The 16,626-nt window shown below is 43.7% G+C and overlaps 1 protein-coding gene across 14 annotated transcripts in view; it reads right to left on the minus strand.

The window, feature by feature from the left end:
• Positions 1-16,626, minus strand: part of LOC112227309 (supervillin) — an 81,441-nt gene that overhangs the window by 40,709 nt on the left and 24,106 nt on the right. For 7 of the 14 annotated variants that reach the window (XM_042308361.1, XM_042308365.1, XM_042308363.1 and 4 more), the window contains exons 3-7: positions 15,735-15,826; positions 15,480-15,537; positions 14,825-14,979; positions 13,516-14,380; positions 12,332-12,424 (exon numbers count right to left, since the gene is read on the minus strand). In XM_042308361.1, coding sequence (XP_042164295.1) covers positions 12,332-12,424; positions 13,516-14,380; positions 14,825-14,979; positions 15,480-15,537; positions 15,735-15,826 — 1,263 coding nt within the window. The remainder of the gene's footprint in view (positions 1-12,331; positions 12,425-13,515; positions 14,381-14,824; positions 14,980-15,479; positions 15,538-15,734; positions 15,827-16,626) is intronic. The other 7 variants (XM_042308364.1, XM_042308374.1, XM_042308373.1 and 4 more) reach the window with 4 other exon arrangements.

Raw genomic sequence — 16,626 nt, forward strand, 5'->3', positions numbered from 1 at the left:
AGTGGACAAGGCCACAAAGGCTGAGTTAGACCGAGCCTCTGACTAATGTTCACACCCCAACACCTACAATACTCAGTACTCACTCACATACAGCCCAACTCTTCTGCCTATCAAACTCAGGGCACACATAATGGCACCCTATGGCACCCTATTCCCAATATAGTGCATTACTTTTGACCAGAGCCCTTTGGTCCTGGTCTAAAATAGTACACAATATAGGGAATAGGGTGCCATTTCAGACACAGGTAGAATCTGCTTGAACTGTGTCACACTGTCATTATGAATTGAATATATGGACATAGATAAATATGTACAACATAGTACATACAGAGAATTCCCCTGAGGGTTCAGGGAACAGAACCGAAAATGTAATTATTTGAGGTACATAACCCGAACCGAAAACAAAAGTCATCTATACGGTTCCGGAACAGAACCGTTATTTTAAAAGCATGGGAACTGGTGAATAATGATATTTCACATTCCAGGCATTTTTTGGGGGGGTGCTACAAAAATCGCAACAAAGCATTTATGCAAAGCTCTTACTCTGTCACTCAGAAACTTATTCCAGCATCTGCCTGCCAGCTGTAAATATTTGCCAGTTGGTGTGTGTGGGGGCTGTGAGCGGAGCAGATCTGGAGTGGAGCGAGGAGCGAGGAGCAGAGCGTGCACAATTTGACTGGAGCTTGGAGCAAGATTCCCAAAGGCTGGAGCGTTGGTCTTCTCGCCCACCCAATATCGTTCCAGTAGCGCTCCAGTAGTGCTGACTTCACAAGCTCAGGGCACGCCGGCCCAGCATGCATTTGTAGTCTACTTGTGTGCTGCTATAGCCCCTTTCTTTAGCTACTGTCATGGAGTTTGCTACATATTTTCATAAAGAAACGGATAAAACACACAAGGTGACATACAAGGCTAAATCAAGGTGACATACAAGGCTAAATCAAGGTGACTTACAAATATGAGGACCAAGAGCAAGAGAGGGAGTGTGGTGATGTAATGTTTCATAACTAAAGAATCATTGTGGAATCTGAAAAGACACGTATCCCAAAAGCATGATGGTGTAACCTACTTGTTATGTGCACATGCTAAAAGAAAGGAACGAGGTGGGTGGCTAATTAAGTGTGTCATTGTAGCAAAGTATTTATAAACTAGAAAACTGATCTCTTAAACTTTTTGTCCATTTTTGTTCTATTACCTATACAACAGGCCATAATTGACTTTGGCCCTATAGGTCTGGCATGTTCCCACGTTCAAGGAGCTTTCTGTTTTGATTGGGTTATTTTGCCTAAAAACCATTAGACCTACCTATAGAAAATAAAAAAACAACTCTGCATCTCTGCCCAGCCTGGCAAGAGTGGCCAAAATGGTGTTTAACATCCCCAGTGGCTCTGCAGGTGTGGAGAGGATTTCTCTGCTGCTGGCCGGCGTTGTGCCGAAAAGCTCCCCCCTGACAGAATTCCCCCTTCCCCCTTCGCGTGAACGAGCACACACTCAATTCTTCATTGCTGCGACTTGCTTGCTAGTTGAGATTTCTGATCACATTAGGCCACGTTTCATTACATTTTTTATGTCGGTTTGATCACAGGGGAGGCACTAGTAATGTCTGAAGTTTTCAGTTTGGCTATTTGTTTCAAGTGTATTAGTTGATAAATAAATCTCTTTGTCAAAATTCATCATCTCTCCCATGTCTTATTCGACTAGTTCTGAAATGTTTATTGCTTGCCTATTTTACTCCCTCCTCTATGTTTAATATAACACACATACATTAATTATTCATTTGGTTGCCTATCCTGACGTGGAGTTTGTTCTATAGAGAGTATTTGACTCAGATGTGTGCCACAGAAAGTATCTGACTCTAGCCACAAAATTAAGGAAATTGGGGGGGGGTAGTATTTCAGCAAGGCTATTTCCTTGCCTTCCTCCCTTCAATCTTGGGACTGCAAGGCCTGGCACACTTCTGAATAATTGTTGGTGACCTATCATGTCCTCTGATGTGTGGAAGTATTAGACTCTCGTCACAAAAGGAAGTGCTTATTTCAGCAATAATCATTTTCAGAGCCCTCTACTGTTCTCTCTATCCATCCCTCAATCCCCCATCCCATCGTGCTTTTCCCTCTTATGGCTTTTCCTGCATTTTTTTACACTTTTCTTTTATAGTTTATAATATTGTAGGTACAGTAGTAATAATAACAATAATAATAAAAATAATACATAAAAAATGTGTACTCTGAGCAAAAAAGAGAGTTCAAATATATAAGTCAACATGAGTGCATATCCATAATCACAGTAAACGGTTATAATAATCGAAAAAAATAATAAATAAATAAATAAATAAATGTAGAATAATATAATAAACAAAATTATGACTGAATGTGCCTCCATGAAGAATCCCCTCCCCAATAGGTCCCTTCCCCTCAGTAGGACACCCCAGGCACCTCCACCATCCCCATCAACCCTCAATAGGACACCCCCAGTACCTCCACCATCCCCATCAACCCTCAATAGGACACCCCCAGCACCTCCACCATCCCCATCATCCCTCAATAGGATACCCCCAGCACCTCCACCATCCCCATCAACACTCATTAGTACACCCCCAGCACCTCCACCATCCCCATCAACCCTCAATAGGACACCCCCAGCACCTCCACCATCCCCATCAACCCTCAATAGGACACCCCAGCACCTCCACCATCCCCATCAACTCTCAATAGGACACCCCCAGCACCTCCACCATCCCCATCAACCCTTAATAGGACACCCCCAGGACCTCCACCATCCCCATCAACCTCCCCCCACCCCTCAACCACAAAACACAATAATGATAATAATAATATAAATTAAAATGTAAAAAATATATACCAAGATATATATACACACACGTACAGTACATGTACAGTGGGGCAAAAGAGTATTTAGTCAGCCACCAATTGTGCATGTTCTCCCACTTAAAAAGATGAGAAGGGCCTGTAATTTTCATCATAGGTACACTTCAACTACAGTGCCTTGCGAAAGTATTCGGCCCCCTTGAACTTTGCGACCTTTTGCCACATTTCAGGCTTCAAACATAAAGATATAAAACTGTATTTTTTTGTGAAGAATCAACAACAAGTGGGACACAATTATGAAGTGGAACGACATTTATTGGATATTTCAAACTTTTTTAACAAATCAAAAACTGAAAAATTGGGCGTGCAAAATTATTCAGTCCCCTTAAGTTAATACTTTGTAGCGCCACCTTTTGCTGCGATTACAGCTGTAAGTCGCTTGGGGTATGTCTCTATCAGTTTTGCATATCGAGAGACTGACATTTTTTCCCATTCCTCCTTGCAAAACAGCTCGAGCTCAGTGAGGTTGGATGGAGAGCATTTGTGAACAGCAGTTTTCAGTTCTTTCCACAGATTCTCGATTGGATTCAGGTCTGGACTTTGACTTGGCCATTCTAACACCTGGATATGTTTATTTTTGAACCAATCCATTGTAGATTTTGCTTTATGTTTTGGATCATTGTCTTGTTGGAAGACAAATCTCCGTCTCAGTCTCAGGTCTTTTGCAGACTCCATCAGGTTTTCTTCCAGAATGGTCCTGTATTTGGCTCCATCCATCTTCCCATCAATGTTAACCATCTTCCCTGTCCCTGCTGAAGAAAAGCAGGCCCAAACCATGATGCTGCCACCACCATGTTTGACAGTGGGGATGGTGTGTTCAGGGTGATGAGCTGTGTTGCTTTTACGCCAAACATAACGTTTTGCATTGTTGCCAAAAAGTTCAATTTTGGTTTCATCTGACCAGAGCACCTTCTTCCACATGTTTGGTGTGTCTCCCAGGTGGCCTGTGGCAAACTTTAAACGACACTTTTTATGGATATCTTTAAGAAATGGCTTTCTTCTTGCCACTCTTCCATAAAGGCCAGATTTGTGCAATATACGACTGATTGTTGTCTTATGGACAGAGTCTCCCACCTCAGCTGTAGATCTCTGCAGTTCATCCAGAGTGATCATGGGCCTCTTGGCTGCATCTCTGATCAGTCTTCTCCTTGTATGAGCTGAAAGTTTAGAGGGACGGCCAGGTCTTGGTAGATTTGCAGTGGTCTGATACTCCTTCCATTTCAATATTATCGCTTGCACAGTGCTCCTTGGGATGTTTAAAGCTTGGGAAATCTTTTTGTATCCAAATCCGGCTTTAAACTTCTTCACAACAGTATCTCAGACCTGCCTGGTGTGTTCCTTGTTCTTCATGATGCTCTCTGCGCTTTTAATGGACCTCTGAGACTATCACAGTGCAGGTGCATTTATACGGAGACTTGATTACACACAGGTGGATTGTATTTATCATCATTTGTCATTTAGGTCAACATTGGATCATTCAGAGATCCTCACTGAACTTCTGGAGAGAGTTTGCTGCACTGAAAGTAAAGGGGCTGAATAATTTTGCACGCCCAATTTTTCAGTTTTTGATTTGTTAAAAAAGTTTGAAATATCCAATAAATGTCGTTCCACTTCATGATTGTGTCCCACTTGTTGTTGATTCTTCACAAAAAAATACAGTTTTATATCTTTATGTTTGAAGCCTGAAATGTGGCAAAAGGTCGCAAAGTTCAAGGGGGCCGAATACTTTCGCAAGGCACTGTATGACAGACAAAATTAGAAAAGAAAATCCAGAAAATCACATTGCAGGATTTTTAATGAATTTAATGAAATTATGGTGGAAAATAAGTATTTGGTCACCGACAAACAAGCAAGATTTCTGGCTCTCACAGACCTGTAACTTCTTCTTTAAGAGGCTCCTCTGTCCTCCACTCGTTACCCGCATTAATGGCACCTGTTTGAACTTGTTATCAGTATAAAAGACACCTGTCCACAACCTCAAACAGTCACACTCCAAACTCCACTATGGCCAAGACCAAAGAGCTGTCAAAGGACACCAGAAACAAAATTGTAGACCTGCACCAGGCTGGGAAGACTGAATCTGCAATAGGTAAGCAGCTTGGTTTGTAGAAATCAACTGTGGGAGCAATTATTAGGAAATGGAAGACATACAAGACCACTGATAATCTCCCTCGATCTGGGGCTCCACGCAAGATCTCACCCCGTAGGGTCAAAATGATCACAAGAACGGTGAGCAAAAATCCCAGAACCACACGGGGGGACCTAGTGAATGACCTGCAGAGAGCTGGGACCAAAGTAACAAAGCCTACCATCAGTAACACACTACGCCGCCAGGGACTCAAATCCTGCAGTGCCAGACGTGTCCCCCTGCTTAATTTAAGCCAGTACATGTCCAGGCCCGTCTGAAGTTTGCTAGAGAGCATTTGGATGATCCAAAAGAAGATTGGGAGAATGGCATATGGTCAGATGAAACCAAAATATAACTTTTTGGTAAAAACTCAACTCGTCGTGTTTGGAGGACAAAGAATGCTGAGTTGCATCCAAAGAACACCATACCTACTGTGAAGCATGGGGGTGGAAACATCATGCTTTGGGGCTGTTTTTCTGCAAAGGGACCAGGACGACTGATCCGTGTAAAGAAAATAATGAATGGGGCAATGTATCGTGAGATTTTGAGTGAAAACCTCCTTCCATCAGCAAGGGCATTGAAGATGAAACGTGGCTGGGTCTTTCAGCATGACAATGATCCCAAACACACCACCCGGGCAACAAAGGAGTGGCTAAGAAGCATTTCAAGGTCCTGGAGTGGCCTAGCCAGTCTCCAGATCTTAACCCCATAGAAAATCTTTGGAGGGAGTTGAAAGTCCATGTTGCCCAGCAACAGCCCCAAAACATCACTGCTCTAGAGGAGATCTGCATGGAGGAATGGGCCAAAATACCAGCAACAGTGTGTGAAAACCTTGTGAAGACTTACAGAAAACATTTGACCTCTGTCATTGCCAACAAAGGGTATATAACAAAGTATTGAGAAACTTTTGTTATTGACCAAATACTTATTTTCCACCATAATTTGCAAATAAATTCATCTCAATTTGTCTGTCATAGTTGAAGTGTACCTATGATGAAAATTACAGGCCTCTCTCATATTTTTAAGTGGGAGAACTTGCACAGTTGGTGGCTGACTAAATACTTTTTTGCCCCACTGTACATAAACATCTTCACAGGACACTCAACTTATCTCTTATCTCTTTTTCTACATCAGATATGCAGGTGACATTTCGACCTGGATGACAGCATATAATCAGCAAGACGGAGATGCTCTTCATCCGAGGGAATGCCGGCCCATTCTGAGATGTTAGATAATCCGAGATGATCACTTCAACTCACACCCTACTGGAATCACTGAAGTCTCAGATTACCCTCTGTTATTAATCTCTATATTGTAATCAATAAAGTGTTTCAAAATCCTGTACTTTTATTAACATATATGTTCAGATCATTCCTGAGAGAGAAGGGGTGTAATATCTCCAGATGGGCGTGTGGTACCCTTCCTCACCCATGCCAACAAGATGTTACTTCTTGTGGGGTCTTTGCCTTGAAAGTAAGTGTACATGTACAATTAACCTACTGAAAGTATACTGACTAAAAGGCAAAGCAGAACTGTCAAATTATATTATAGCTATGTCGTTGTATACTTGCGAATTATAATCTTAAATGTAATATCATTTTGTTGGGGAAAACTGAAATGCCCATCAAATTTCTTTCAAAGGTTTGCTGAATGTGTTCTTAAGGAGGAGTCAATTGTCTTTTCAAATACGGACAAAGATGTTAACATCATGAGAGAAGAAATGGAAGTCACTCTCCTCAATTTCTAACTTCGTTGGGATCGGTGTCCTTTCCATGGGACGGTTGAGCTAACGTAGGCTAATGCGATTATCATGAGGTTGTAAGTAACAAGACAATTTCCCAGGACATAGACATATCTGATATTGGCAGAAAGCTTAAACTCTTGTTAATCTAACTGCACTGTCCAGTTTACAGTAGCTATTACAGTGACAGAATACCATGCTATTGTTTGAGGAGAGTGCACAATTTTGAACATGTAATTGTTATTAATAAACAAATTAGGCACATTTGGGTAGTCTTAACACAACATTTTGAACAGAAATGCAATGGTTCATTGGATCAGTCTAAAACTTTGCACATACACTGATGCAATCTAGTGGCCAAAATCAAAATTGCACCTGGGCTGGAATAATACATTATTATTTTCTTGCATTTCAAAGATAGTACCAAAAAAAATGCAAAAGAACAGTTTTTTTTCTTTGTATTATCTATTATACTCTACCACATTCCTTTCACATTTCCATAAACTTCAAAGTGTATCCTTTCAAATGATACTAAGAATATGTATATCTTTGCATATCCATATACATGTAAAGATGTATAGACTACTTGACATTATGTTTTGCTAGATGACACGAGCCAACTGTGCCACTTCTGTGGGGAGGTGGACATTAATGAGGAAGACACTAACTGGGTAATTGCTTGTTCACTTCTAAAGGAACATTTTTAGGAGTACGAATTTGTGTAAGCAGCAACCAAATGAATAATTAATGTATGTGTGTTATATTAAACATAGAGGAGGGAGTAAAATAGGCAAGCAATAAACATTTCAGAACTACTACTAGTCGAATAAGACATGGGAGAGATGATGAATAATTTTGGTGAAGATATTTATTTAGAGACTAATACACTTGAAACAAATAGCTAAACCGAAAACTGCAAAAATTACTAGTGCCTCCCCCACTATCAAACCGACATAAAAATGTAATTAAATGCAGCCGAACGTGATCAGAAATCTCAATTAGCAAGCAAGTCGCAGCAATGAAGCATTGAGTGCGTGCGCGTTCACGTGAGGGGGGGGGGATTCTGTCAGGGGAGAGCTTTTCGGCACAACACCTGTTCTCCAGGCACCATCGCATGAGCCTGAAGCAGAAGGCTGGCAAAACTTGTGTTTCTAAAAATGAATTCAAAGGCACTAATAAGTCCTTTTTCATTTAATTTGTATTGAATTCTAAGCAAGTTACAGCCTATATGAGCGAATTTATAGACTCTAATGATTTAATACAACGAAATGTTGTTTAAATGCTGAGCCCTTTATTTATTTTTATTTATTTATTTCACCTTTATTTAACCAGGTAGGCCAGTTGAGAACAAGTTCTCATTTACAACTGCGACCTGGCCAAGATAAAGCAAAGCAGTGCGACAAAAAAAACACAGAGTTATACATGGGATAAACAAACGTACAGTCAATAACACAATAGAAAATCTGTATACAGTGTGTGCAAATGAAGTAAGGAGGTAAGGCAATAAATAGGCCATCGTGGCGAACTAATTACAATTTAGCATTAACACTGAAGTGATAGATGAGCAGATGAGGATGTGCAAGTAGAAATACTGGTGGGCAAAAGAGCAGAGTTTTTTTTTTTTTTATAAATATGGGTATGAGGTAGGTAGTTGGTTGGATGGGCAATTTCAGATGGGCTGTGTACAGCTGCAGCGATCGGTAAGCTGCTCTGACAGCCGATGCTTGAAGTTAGTGAGGGAGATATAAGTCTCCAACTTCAGTGATTTTTGCAATTCGTTCCAGTCATTGGCAGCAGAGAACTGGAAGGAAAGGCGGCCAAAGTAAGTGTTGGCTTTGGGGATGACCAGTGAGATATACCTGCTGGAGCTCGTGCTACAGGTGGGTGCTGCTATGGTGACAAGTGAGCTGAGATAGCAAAGACTTATAGATGACCTGGAGCCAGTGGGTTTGGTGACGAATAGGTAGCGAGGGCCAGCCAACGAGAGCATACAGGTTGCAGTGGTGGGCACTGTGATAGACTACATCCAATTTGCTGAGTAGAGTGTTGGAGGCTGTTTTGTAAATGACATCGCCGAAGTCAAGGATCGGCAGGATAGTCAGTTTTACGAGGGTATGTTTGGCAGCATGAGTGAAGGAAGCTTTGTTGCGAAATAGGAAGCCGATTCTAGATTTAATTTTGGATTAGAGATGCTTAATATGAGGCTTTATGTCCCATACTTGTAAATGCTTCACAATGTATTTCTTTGTAGGTGATAGCCTTGAAATAATAGAAATAATATAGCTAAAATAATCCACTTCTTAGGCTCTCTGTCTGGCTCCTGACCTTTTTAGAGTGTTTATATCTGACTATTTGAAATGATTTTAGCTTCTTACATTCACCTTTTCATGTTTATTCAAATACTTTTAATTCAAATCCTTACGTGTTGGTTTCAATACTTAAAAACCAATTGGTTGGCCCAGGTAGTCACAAAAATAGATGGGTGTTGGTTCAATTGTGATTTTAATAAATGGAGTGAATTTGGACCAGCAGCTTTTTTTATTGTGAGCTCAGAATTATTTTTTTTGCAAAGCTGTAGGAAAGGACATGGCCACAGCAGTGTGCAACCGCTCCATGAGCGATGAGCAGGACTCCACTCACATGGGCTACCTGCTAAGCATCAGTATAGAGACAAAGTAGAGTCGCAATTCAACGGCTCAGACACAAGAGGTATGTGGCTGGGTCTACAGTCAATCACGGATTACAAAAAGAAAACCAGCCCCGTCACGGACCAGGATGTCTTGCTCCCAGACAGACTAAGTAACTTTTTTGCTCGCTTTGAGGACAATACAGTGCCACTGACACGGCCCGCTACCAAAACCTGCGGAATCTTCTTCACTGCAGCCAGCGTGAGTAAAACATTTAAAAGTGTTAACCCTCGCAAGGCTGCAGGCCCAGACGGCATCCCCAGCCGCGTCCTCAGAGCATGCGCAGACCAGCTGGCTGGTGTGTTTACGGACATATTCAATCAATCCTTATCCCAGTCTGCTGTTCCCACAAGCTTCAAGAGGGCAACCATTGTTCCTGTTCCCAAAAAAGCTAAGGTAACTGAGCTAAACGACTACCGCCCAGTAGTACTCACTTTGGTCATCATGAAGTGCTTTGAGAGACGAGTCAAGGACCATATCACCTCCACCCTACCTGACACCCTAGACCCACTCCAATTTGCTTACCACAGACGACGCAATCGCAACCACACTGCACACTGCAGTGTGGTTGCGATTGCGTCTTGCGTCGTCTGAACACAGACGATTGCGTCGTCTGTGGTCAGCATTTAACACCATAGTACCCTCCAAACTCGTCATCAAACTCCGCCCTATGCAACTGGGTACTGGACTTCCTGACGGGCCGCCCTCAGGTGGTGAGGGTAGGTAACAACATCTCCACCCCGCTGATCCTCAACACTGGGGCCCCACAATGGTGCGTTCTGATCTCTCTCCTGTACTCCCTGTTCACCCACGACTCCAACTCAATCATCAAGTTTGCGGACGACACTACAGTGGTAGGCTTGATTATCAACAATGACGAGACGGCCTACAGGGAGGAGGTGAGGGCCCTCAGAGTGTGGTGACAGGAAAACAACCTCACACTCAACGTCAACAAAACAAAGGAGATGATTGTGGACTTCAGGAAACAGCAGAGGGAGCACCCCCCCATCCACATCGATGGAACAGTAGTGGAGAGGGTAGTAAGTTTTAAGTTCCTTGGCGTACACATCACGGACAAACTGTATTGGTCTACCCACACAGACAGCATCGTGAAGAAGGCACAGCAGCGCCTCTTCAACCTCAGGAGGCGGAAGAAATTTGGCTTGTCACCAAAAGCACTCACAAACTTCTACAGATGCACAATCGAGAGCATCCTGTCAGGCTGTATCACCGCCTGGTACGGCAACTGCTCCACCCACAACCGTAAGGCTCTCCAGAGGGTAGTGAGGTCTGCACAACGCATCACCGGGGGCAAACTACCTGCCCTCCAGGACACCTAACCACCCAATGTCACAGGAAGGCCATAAAGATCATCAAGGACAACAACCACCCGAGCCACTGCCTGTTCACCCGCTATCATCCAGAAAGGCGAGGTCAGTACAGGTGCATCAAAGCAGGGACCGAGAGACTGAAAAACAGCTTCTATCTCAAGGCCATCAGACTGTTAAACAGCCACCACTAACATTGAGTGGCTGCTGCCAACACACTGACTCAACTCCAGCCACTTTAATAATGGAAATCGATGGGAATTGATGTAAAAATGTATCACTAGCCACTTTAAACAATGCCACTTATATAAATATAATGTTTACATACCCTACATTACTCATCTCATATGTATATGTATATACTGTACTCTATACCATCTACTGCATCTTGCCATCTTTATGTAATACATGCATCACTAGCCATTTTAAACTATGCCACTTTATGTTTATATACCCTACATTACTCATCTCATATGTATATGTATATACTGTACTCGATACCATCTACTGCATCTTGCCTATGTCGTTCTATACCATCACTCATTCATATATCTTTATGTACATATTCTTTATCCCTTTACAGTTGTGTGTATAAGGTAGTAGTTGTGGAATTGTTAGGTTAAATTACTCATTGGTTATTACTGCGTTGTCGGAACTAGAAGCACAAGCAGTTCGCTACACTCGCATTAACATCTGCTAACCATGTGTATGTGACAAATAAAATGTTATTTGATTTGCCCCTCCCCTCTGAAGCATAGGTTACTTTTGCCTACTGACCACGTTACAAGTGTAATTCAGAAATGTGGGAGAGATATTCTGTGGGCCTAATTCAGATAACGCATGTCATGGCAAGATGCCTAGCGCTTTAAGGCAAGCTTCCTCCATCCTTTCTCACTCTCTCACACTCAAAATGTCAGTTGCATCTAGCACCCTACACTGTGACTGGAAGTGCTTGTCCTACTACTGTATACTACATATCTGACCAATCACTAACGTGTGACCAAAGCATTCACTTCTATTACTTGTGTGCATTCAGGTTTCCATCTGATTCCCTGATGAGGACGCTTGATGACATTTGAGAGATAACATTCTTAGAAGTTTTAAGGATCATTCAAATGGATGAGAAGACCAAACGTTAATTTGAAAAATGAGGGGGTTGGGAAGGAGAGTTAAAGAACTGCAATCCAAACCTCACACTGAGAACTAGAAAACAGCAGTTAACTTGGAGATGACAAAGGGGAATGATTACTATGATTATACAGTAATATATAATACAGGATATATTATCATATAAATTATATAGGTTGTCTATCTGTTGGGAGGATGTGTTAGGTAGATGTTTTGGGGTCTACACACACACACACACACACATACGGTACACAGACCTGGGTTCAAATACCATTAGACATCATTTCAAATATGTGCTTGAGTGAACTTGCCTGTTGCAATAGAACCAATAATAAAGTCTCTAAATGACAAACCCCACTGACCTGCAGGCTAAAGCAAATGCGGAAAGTATTTGAACCCAGGTCTGGCCCTACAGTATGTTCCTACCACAGTACCTGGAAGGCCAACTGATGACAGACTGAGTGCCAGCAGCATCATCTTCTGAGTCTGTCTGGAGAGACCAGTCGCTCTGAGACAACACTGCCAGGCTACAGGACCAATGTGGTGAAGATGCCGACATAGCTTAGAATGGTGCTGGGTGATTAGGACTACTATAATACTGTGGTTATGTCCCAAATTGCACCCTATTCCCTATATAGTGCACTACTTTTGACCAGGGCCCAGAGGGCTCGGGTCAAAAGCAGTGCACTATTTCGGAAATATCAATATTAATCAATGCTACAAGAAGACATTTAGACCCTGTCCACTCGCTCTCTCTGGTCTGGCCAAAGATGGTGGATACATGAAGATGTCTTACTCAGGCAGTTTACCATTGGAAACATTTTTCAAGGTTCCTGTCTTTGTAAGTGGGCGTTCACTCTCTCGCGTGAGCATGCTTTCCTGCATGAGCTCACAATTCCTCTCCATAATCTCTGGCATGTTCATGCGAGAGAGTTAAGGCCCACTTACACAGAAAGCATTTCTTTTCAATGAGAAACTGCCCAATAACAGCTGGCACTGGTATAATTATTGTCACCTCCCTGCTCGCATCACCTGACAAGAAAGGATTAGCCAGTGAGATGTCTCGCTTTCTCTACCATCTCGGCTCTGGTCATAGAGTTGGATAGAGGGCACACTTGGCACAAAGCCTGTTTTAAGAGGCAAAGATGAGCACTCTATCTAACTCTATGGGTCTGCCCTTACAGGGCAAGCTGTGAAACCCAACCGAGTTAACAAATCCCCCATCATAGATGGCCCCCTTACCCCTACAAAAACCCACCCTGTAGCCCCTCTGCAGCTCCTGATGAGATACCCAAGCAGGCAGAGTACCTCCTCAGTCCGGATACAACCCCCACTGGCACCACAAAAACACTGTTACCAACAACAGCACAAGCGCAACAAAATACTGCAACTACTCCTTAAAGTGGTCAGTCAATGGTGAAAGCAACTTGTTTTTTACCCAAGCCACTCCGCCCACCCCGGAGACAGTGGGAGCATTCATCACTGTGCCAATATCTTTACATTCTTTTTTTTTGTACTCAGCACCTGCACCTATTTCATACTGAAAGCAACCTGAGCACAGAGATCAAACTCATTGGAGACAGAGTGCAGTATGACATCGAATCTGATCTGAACTCACCCCTGTCTGCTGAGGATGGCCTGAGCTTGCTGCTCGATGAACAGGTCCCCGGGGGAGATGCCGTAGCGTGTGGAGGGCAGGGAGGCCCGGCGGGCCGTACGAGGGGAGCTGGGGATGGCCGCCACGCTGCAGGATTCTCTGGAGGAGGCCCTGGATAGAGGAGGGCTGAGCTGCTGGATGGAGGGGGCCTGGGCATGATCATGGGGCCTGTTACTGGCTCCTCTGAGGCCCCCTGGCATTGTCCTCTCCTGGGCCCGCCGGTAGTTCTCCAGGTTCATCATCCTCTCCCGCTCTGAGAAGGTGCCGGCCCTCTCCCGGGCTGGCAGAGGGGCTTGAGTATGGGTAGGGCCTGCAGGGGCTGGACCGTGACCTGGGGCAGGAGCGTGGCCAGGAGAAGGCTCAGCAGGGTGAGCCTGCATGTAGATCCTGCCCACTCCAGAGCTGTAGGGAGTTCTGCGGGAACTCTCCCGCCCTCCTCCTCCTTCCTCCACCTCCTGTCTTTCTCTATCTCTGTCTCTCCTACACTCTGTGACTGCTGGGGCCACTCTGTCCAAGGCGTCAGACTCTCTACGTGAGCACGAGTAGCGAGGACTGTAGTCCATGTCTATCTCCTGATCCAAGAGGATGCCGTAACGCTCAGAGAGCTGGCGCCGGCGCTCTGCTTTGTAGCGGGCGATCCGCTCTGCCTTGGAACTGAGGCTGGCTGGGTCCACTGGGCCACCGGAAGGGGATAGGACAGGCTCTGCATGGGGGTGGGCGGCCGGTCCAGGATGGTCCCCCGGTCTGCCCCGGGTCCTAGACTGTCTGTCTGGGGAGGACACCGGCATCTGTGGGGCCTCCACCTGCTCTCTGCTGTAACGTCTCACTGTGGAATGAGGAGGGAGACAAGCACACAGTAAGGATGTGTCCCAAATGGCACTCTGTTCCCTTTCCAGTTCACCACTTTTGATATAGGGAACAGGGTGCCATTTGGGACGTACCCTAAATCATATGAACACAACGATGTCTCAAACATGGCATGGTCTCACTGTGGAACCAGGAGAAACCCAGACACACAGTTAAACATACATGCAGACCTACCATGCCTCTCTCCCAAATATAATCTTTCTCCATCCCAAAATAATCAGCACCAAACAACCCATGCTCTGAATAAGGGTCTAGGTGTCATATGCATTCCCCCTCACTAGCATACATTATGAGGCTTCACCTTTTCTTTACGAGGAGCTTAAAAATCTAAGTACAGTAGGCAAAGCCTACAGTATATGTTTCATACAGGGCTTGCATTGCCTTGTGTGGTCAGTATACGTACCCATGATTGGCTCACAGGGGTCTGAGGCCCGGGTGTATCGTGGCGGGTCCTCTTCCAGCATGCGGTTGGCCACCAGACCGGCACAGCTAGGTATCAGGGCAAGAGGAGCCTCACTCTCGATACCCTCCAGGCGCCTGGCTATCCTTTCCTTCCTGCTTCATACCAGGTAGAGACAGACAGGGGGATATAGATATATATGATAATATCATATATTGCCATTTTTAATTTATGATTTTTTTAAGTCTCTTTTGCAAGGGCGCCCTGCTTCTCAACAAGTACACAACAATTGCACAATCAAGGCAGCATAGGAGCATAGGAAATACACCAACAAAATATAACACAATCATGAAAAACAACCACATTCCTCAGTACAGAGGTCCTCAACAGTCACTCCTGTTTATACAGGAGAGGTTTGCAAAATTCCAGGTTTTCCAAAAATCTCAGTTGGAACATTCCCAGAATTAGAATGGAGTAAGCAAGACATAAGGAAAACCTGGGAATGTTGGGAAATTCCCAGAATTTTGCAGCCCTACACAATAACAACATGAAACGGTCTGAGGTAACTACGAGAGTTGATGAAAACTGAAGGATGTATGGAAAGGAGGGACAGAGGGAGTGTTGTCAAGGATTACGATTTCGACATATGCAAACATACCTGTTCATTTCTAAATCACTCGAGACAACGCTTTCAAAATGTTTCTTTAATTCTGAAACTGGGAAAAAATATATGTAAAATATTACAAAACATGGCACGACAGTAATCTGTTAGTTAGTTCATTACTCCTATCGCAATAACTATGTGTGCGTCCCAAAATCCCCTACACATAGTTTACTACATGTGAAAAGTAGTGCACTGTATATAGAATAGGGTGCCATTTGGGATGCTGTCTGTGTTTGGGAAGAAGCTCACCCTTGGGTAGGACTGACAGAAGATTGGCATCGATATCAGTGGCACTCTTGACCAGCTCGGTCTTGTCCCCGAAGGAAAAGTTGTTCTGAAATCTGAAAGTAAAAGAGTTCCAAATAATCTAGCATCTTATCATGAGACTATTGCTATTGAAGATGTACTGTATATAAGTTGTATACCAGTCTTCAGTAAGGTGCCACACAAATTCCTACTGGATATATCATCTCACATATTGGTCAAATGACTAAAAGAAATGATACTATCTCATGTTTCTGTAGCGTGAGGCAGCTTGATGTACACGTACACCCCCTGGACAGCACACTAGTCTCTTGCAGGCCCCTAATCCAACTCCTTAACGCTGAGTGCCAAGCATAGGGTTCCATTTTTAGAGTCTTTGGTATGACCCGAGCTGGGATCGAACCTCCAAACTTCCAATCTCAGAGCTGACACTAACCACAAGGCCACTAAGTTGCTGACTTTGATAAACCATTTTAAGATTGTGAAGACACCGTCATGTCTACTACTATTACTGCCTAAGTGGATAAACATACTGTCAGTCCCCAGGGTCAGTTCGGGTAATTTTGTACTGTGCTTCGACTTCCGTGAGGGAAGAGGGATCTAGCTAAGAACTAGGTTAACCCCTAACCCTAACATGGCACACCTCCAGGAAACGATCAGGATCATGTCCTAGTGGTTTTATCCAGACCAATCAAAAGGACACATAGCCAGGCAAGTATCTTCTAAACATCTCTGCCGTCACAACGAAACATTCTGACCCAAATACGTGTCAATCAAAAGATCTCATAATGGTCCGATGTGAAACAGTACAACTCTATGAAACATTCATGAATGGCCACATGACCATAGAAATCCTATAATTCACAAATTACATTAC

This window comes from Oncorhynchus tshawytscha, linkage group LG28 (assembly GCF_018296145.1).
Source record: "Oncorhynchus tshawytscha isolate Ot180627B linkage group LG28, Otsh_v2.0, whole genome shotgun sequence".
Lineage (NCBI taxonomy): Eukaryota > Metazoa > Chordata > Actinopteri > Salmoniformes > Salmonidae > Oncorhynchus > Oncorhynchus tshawytscha.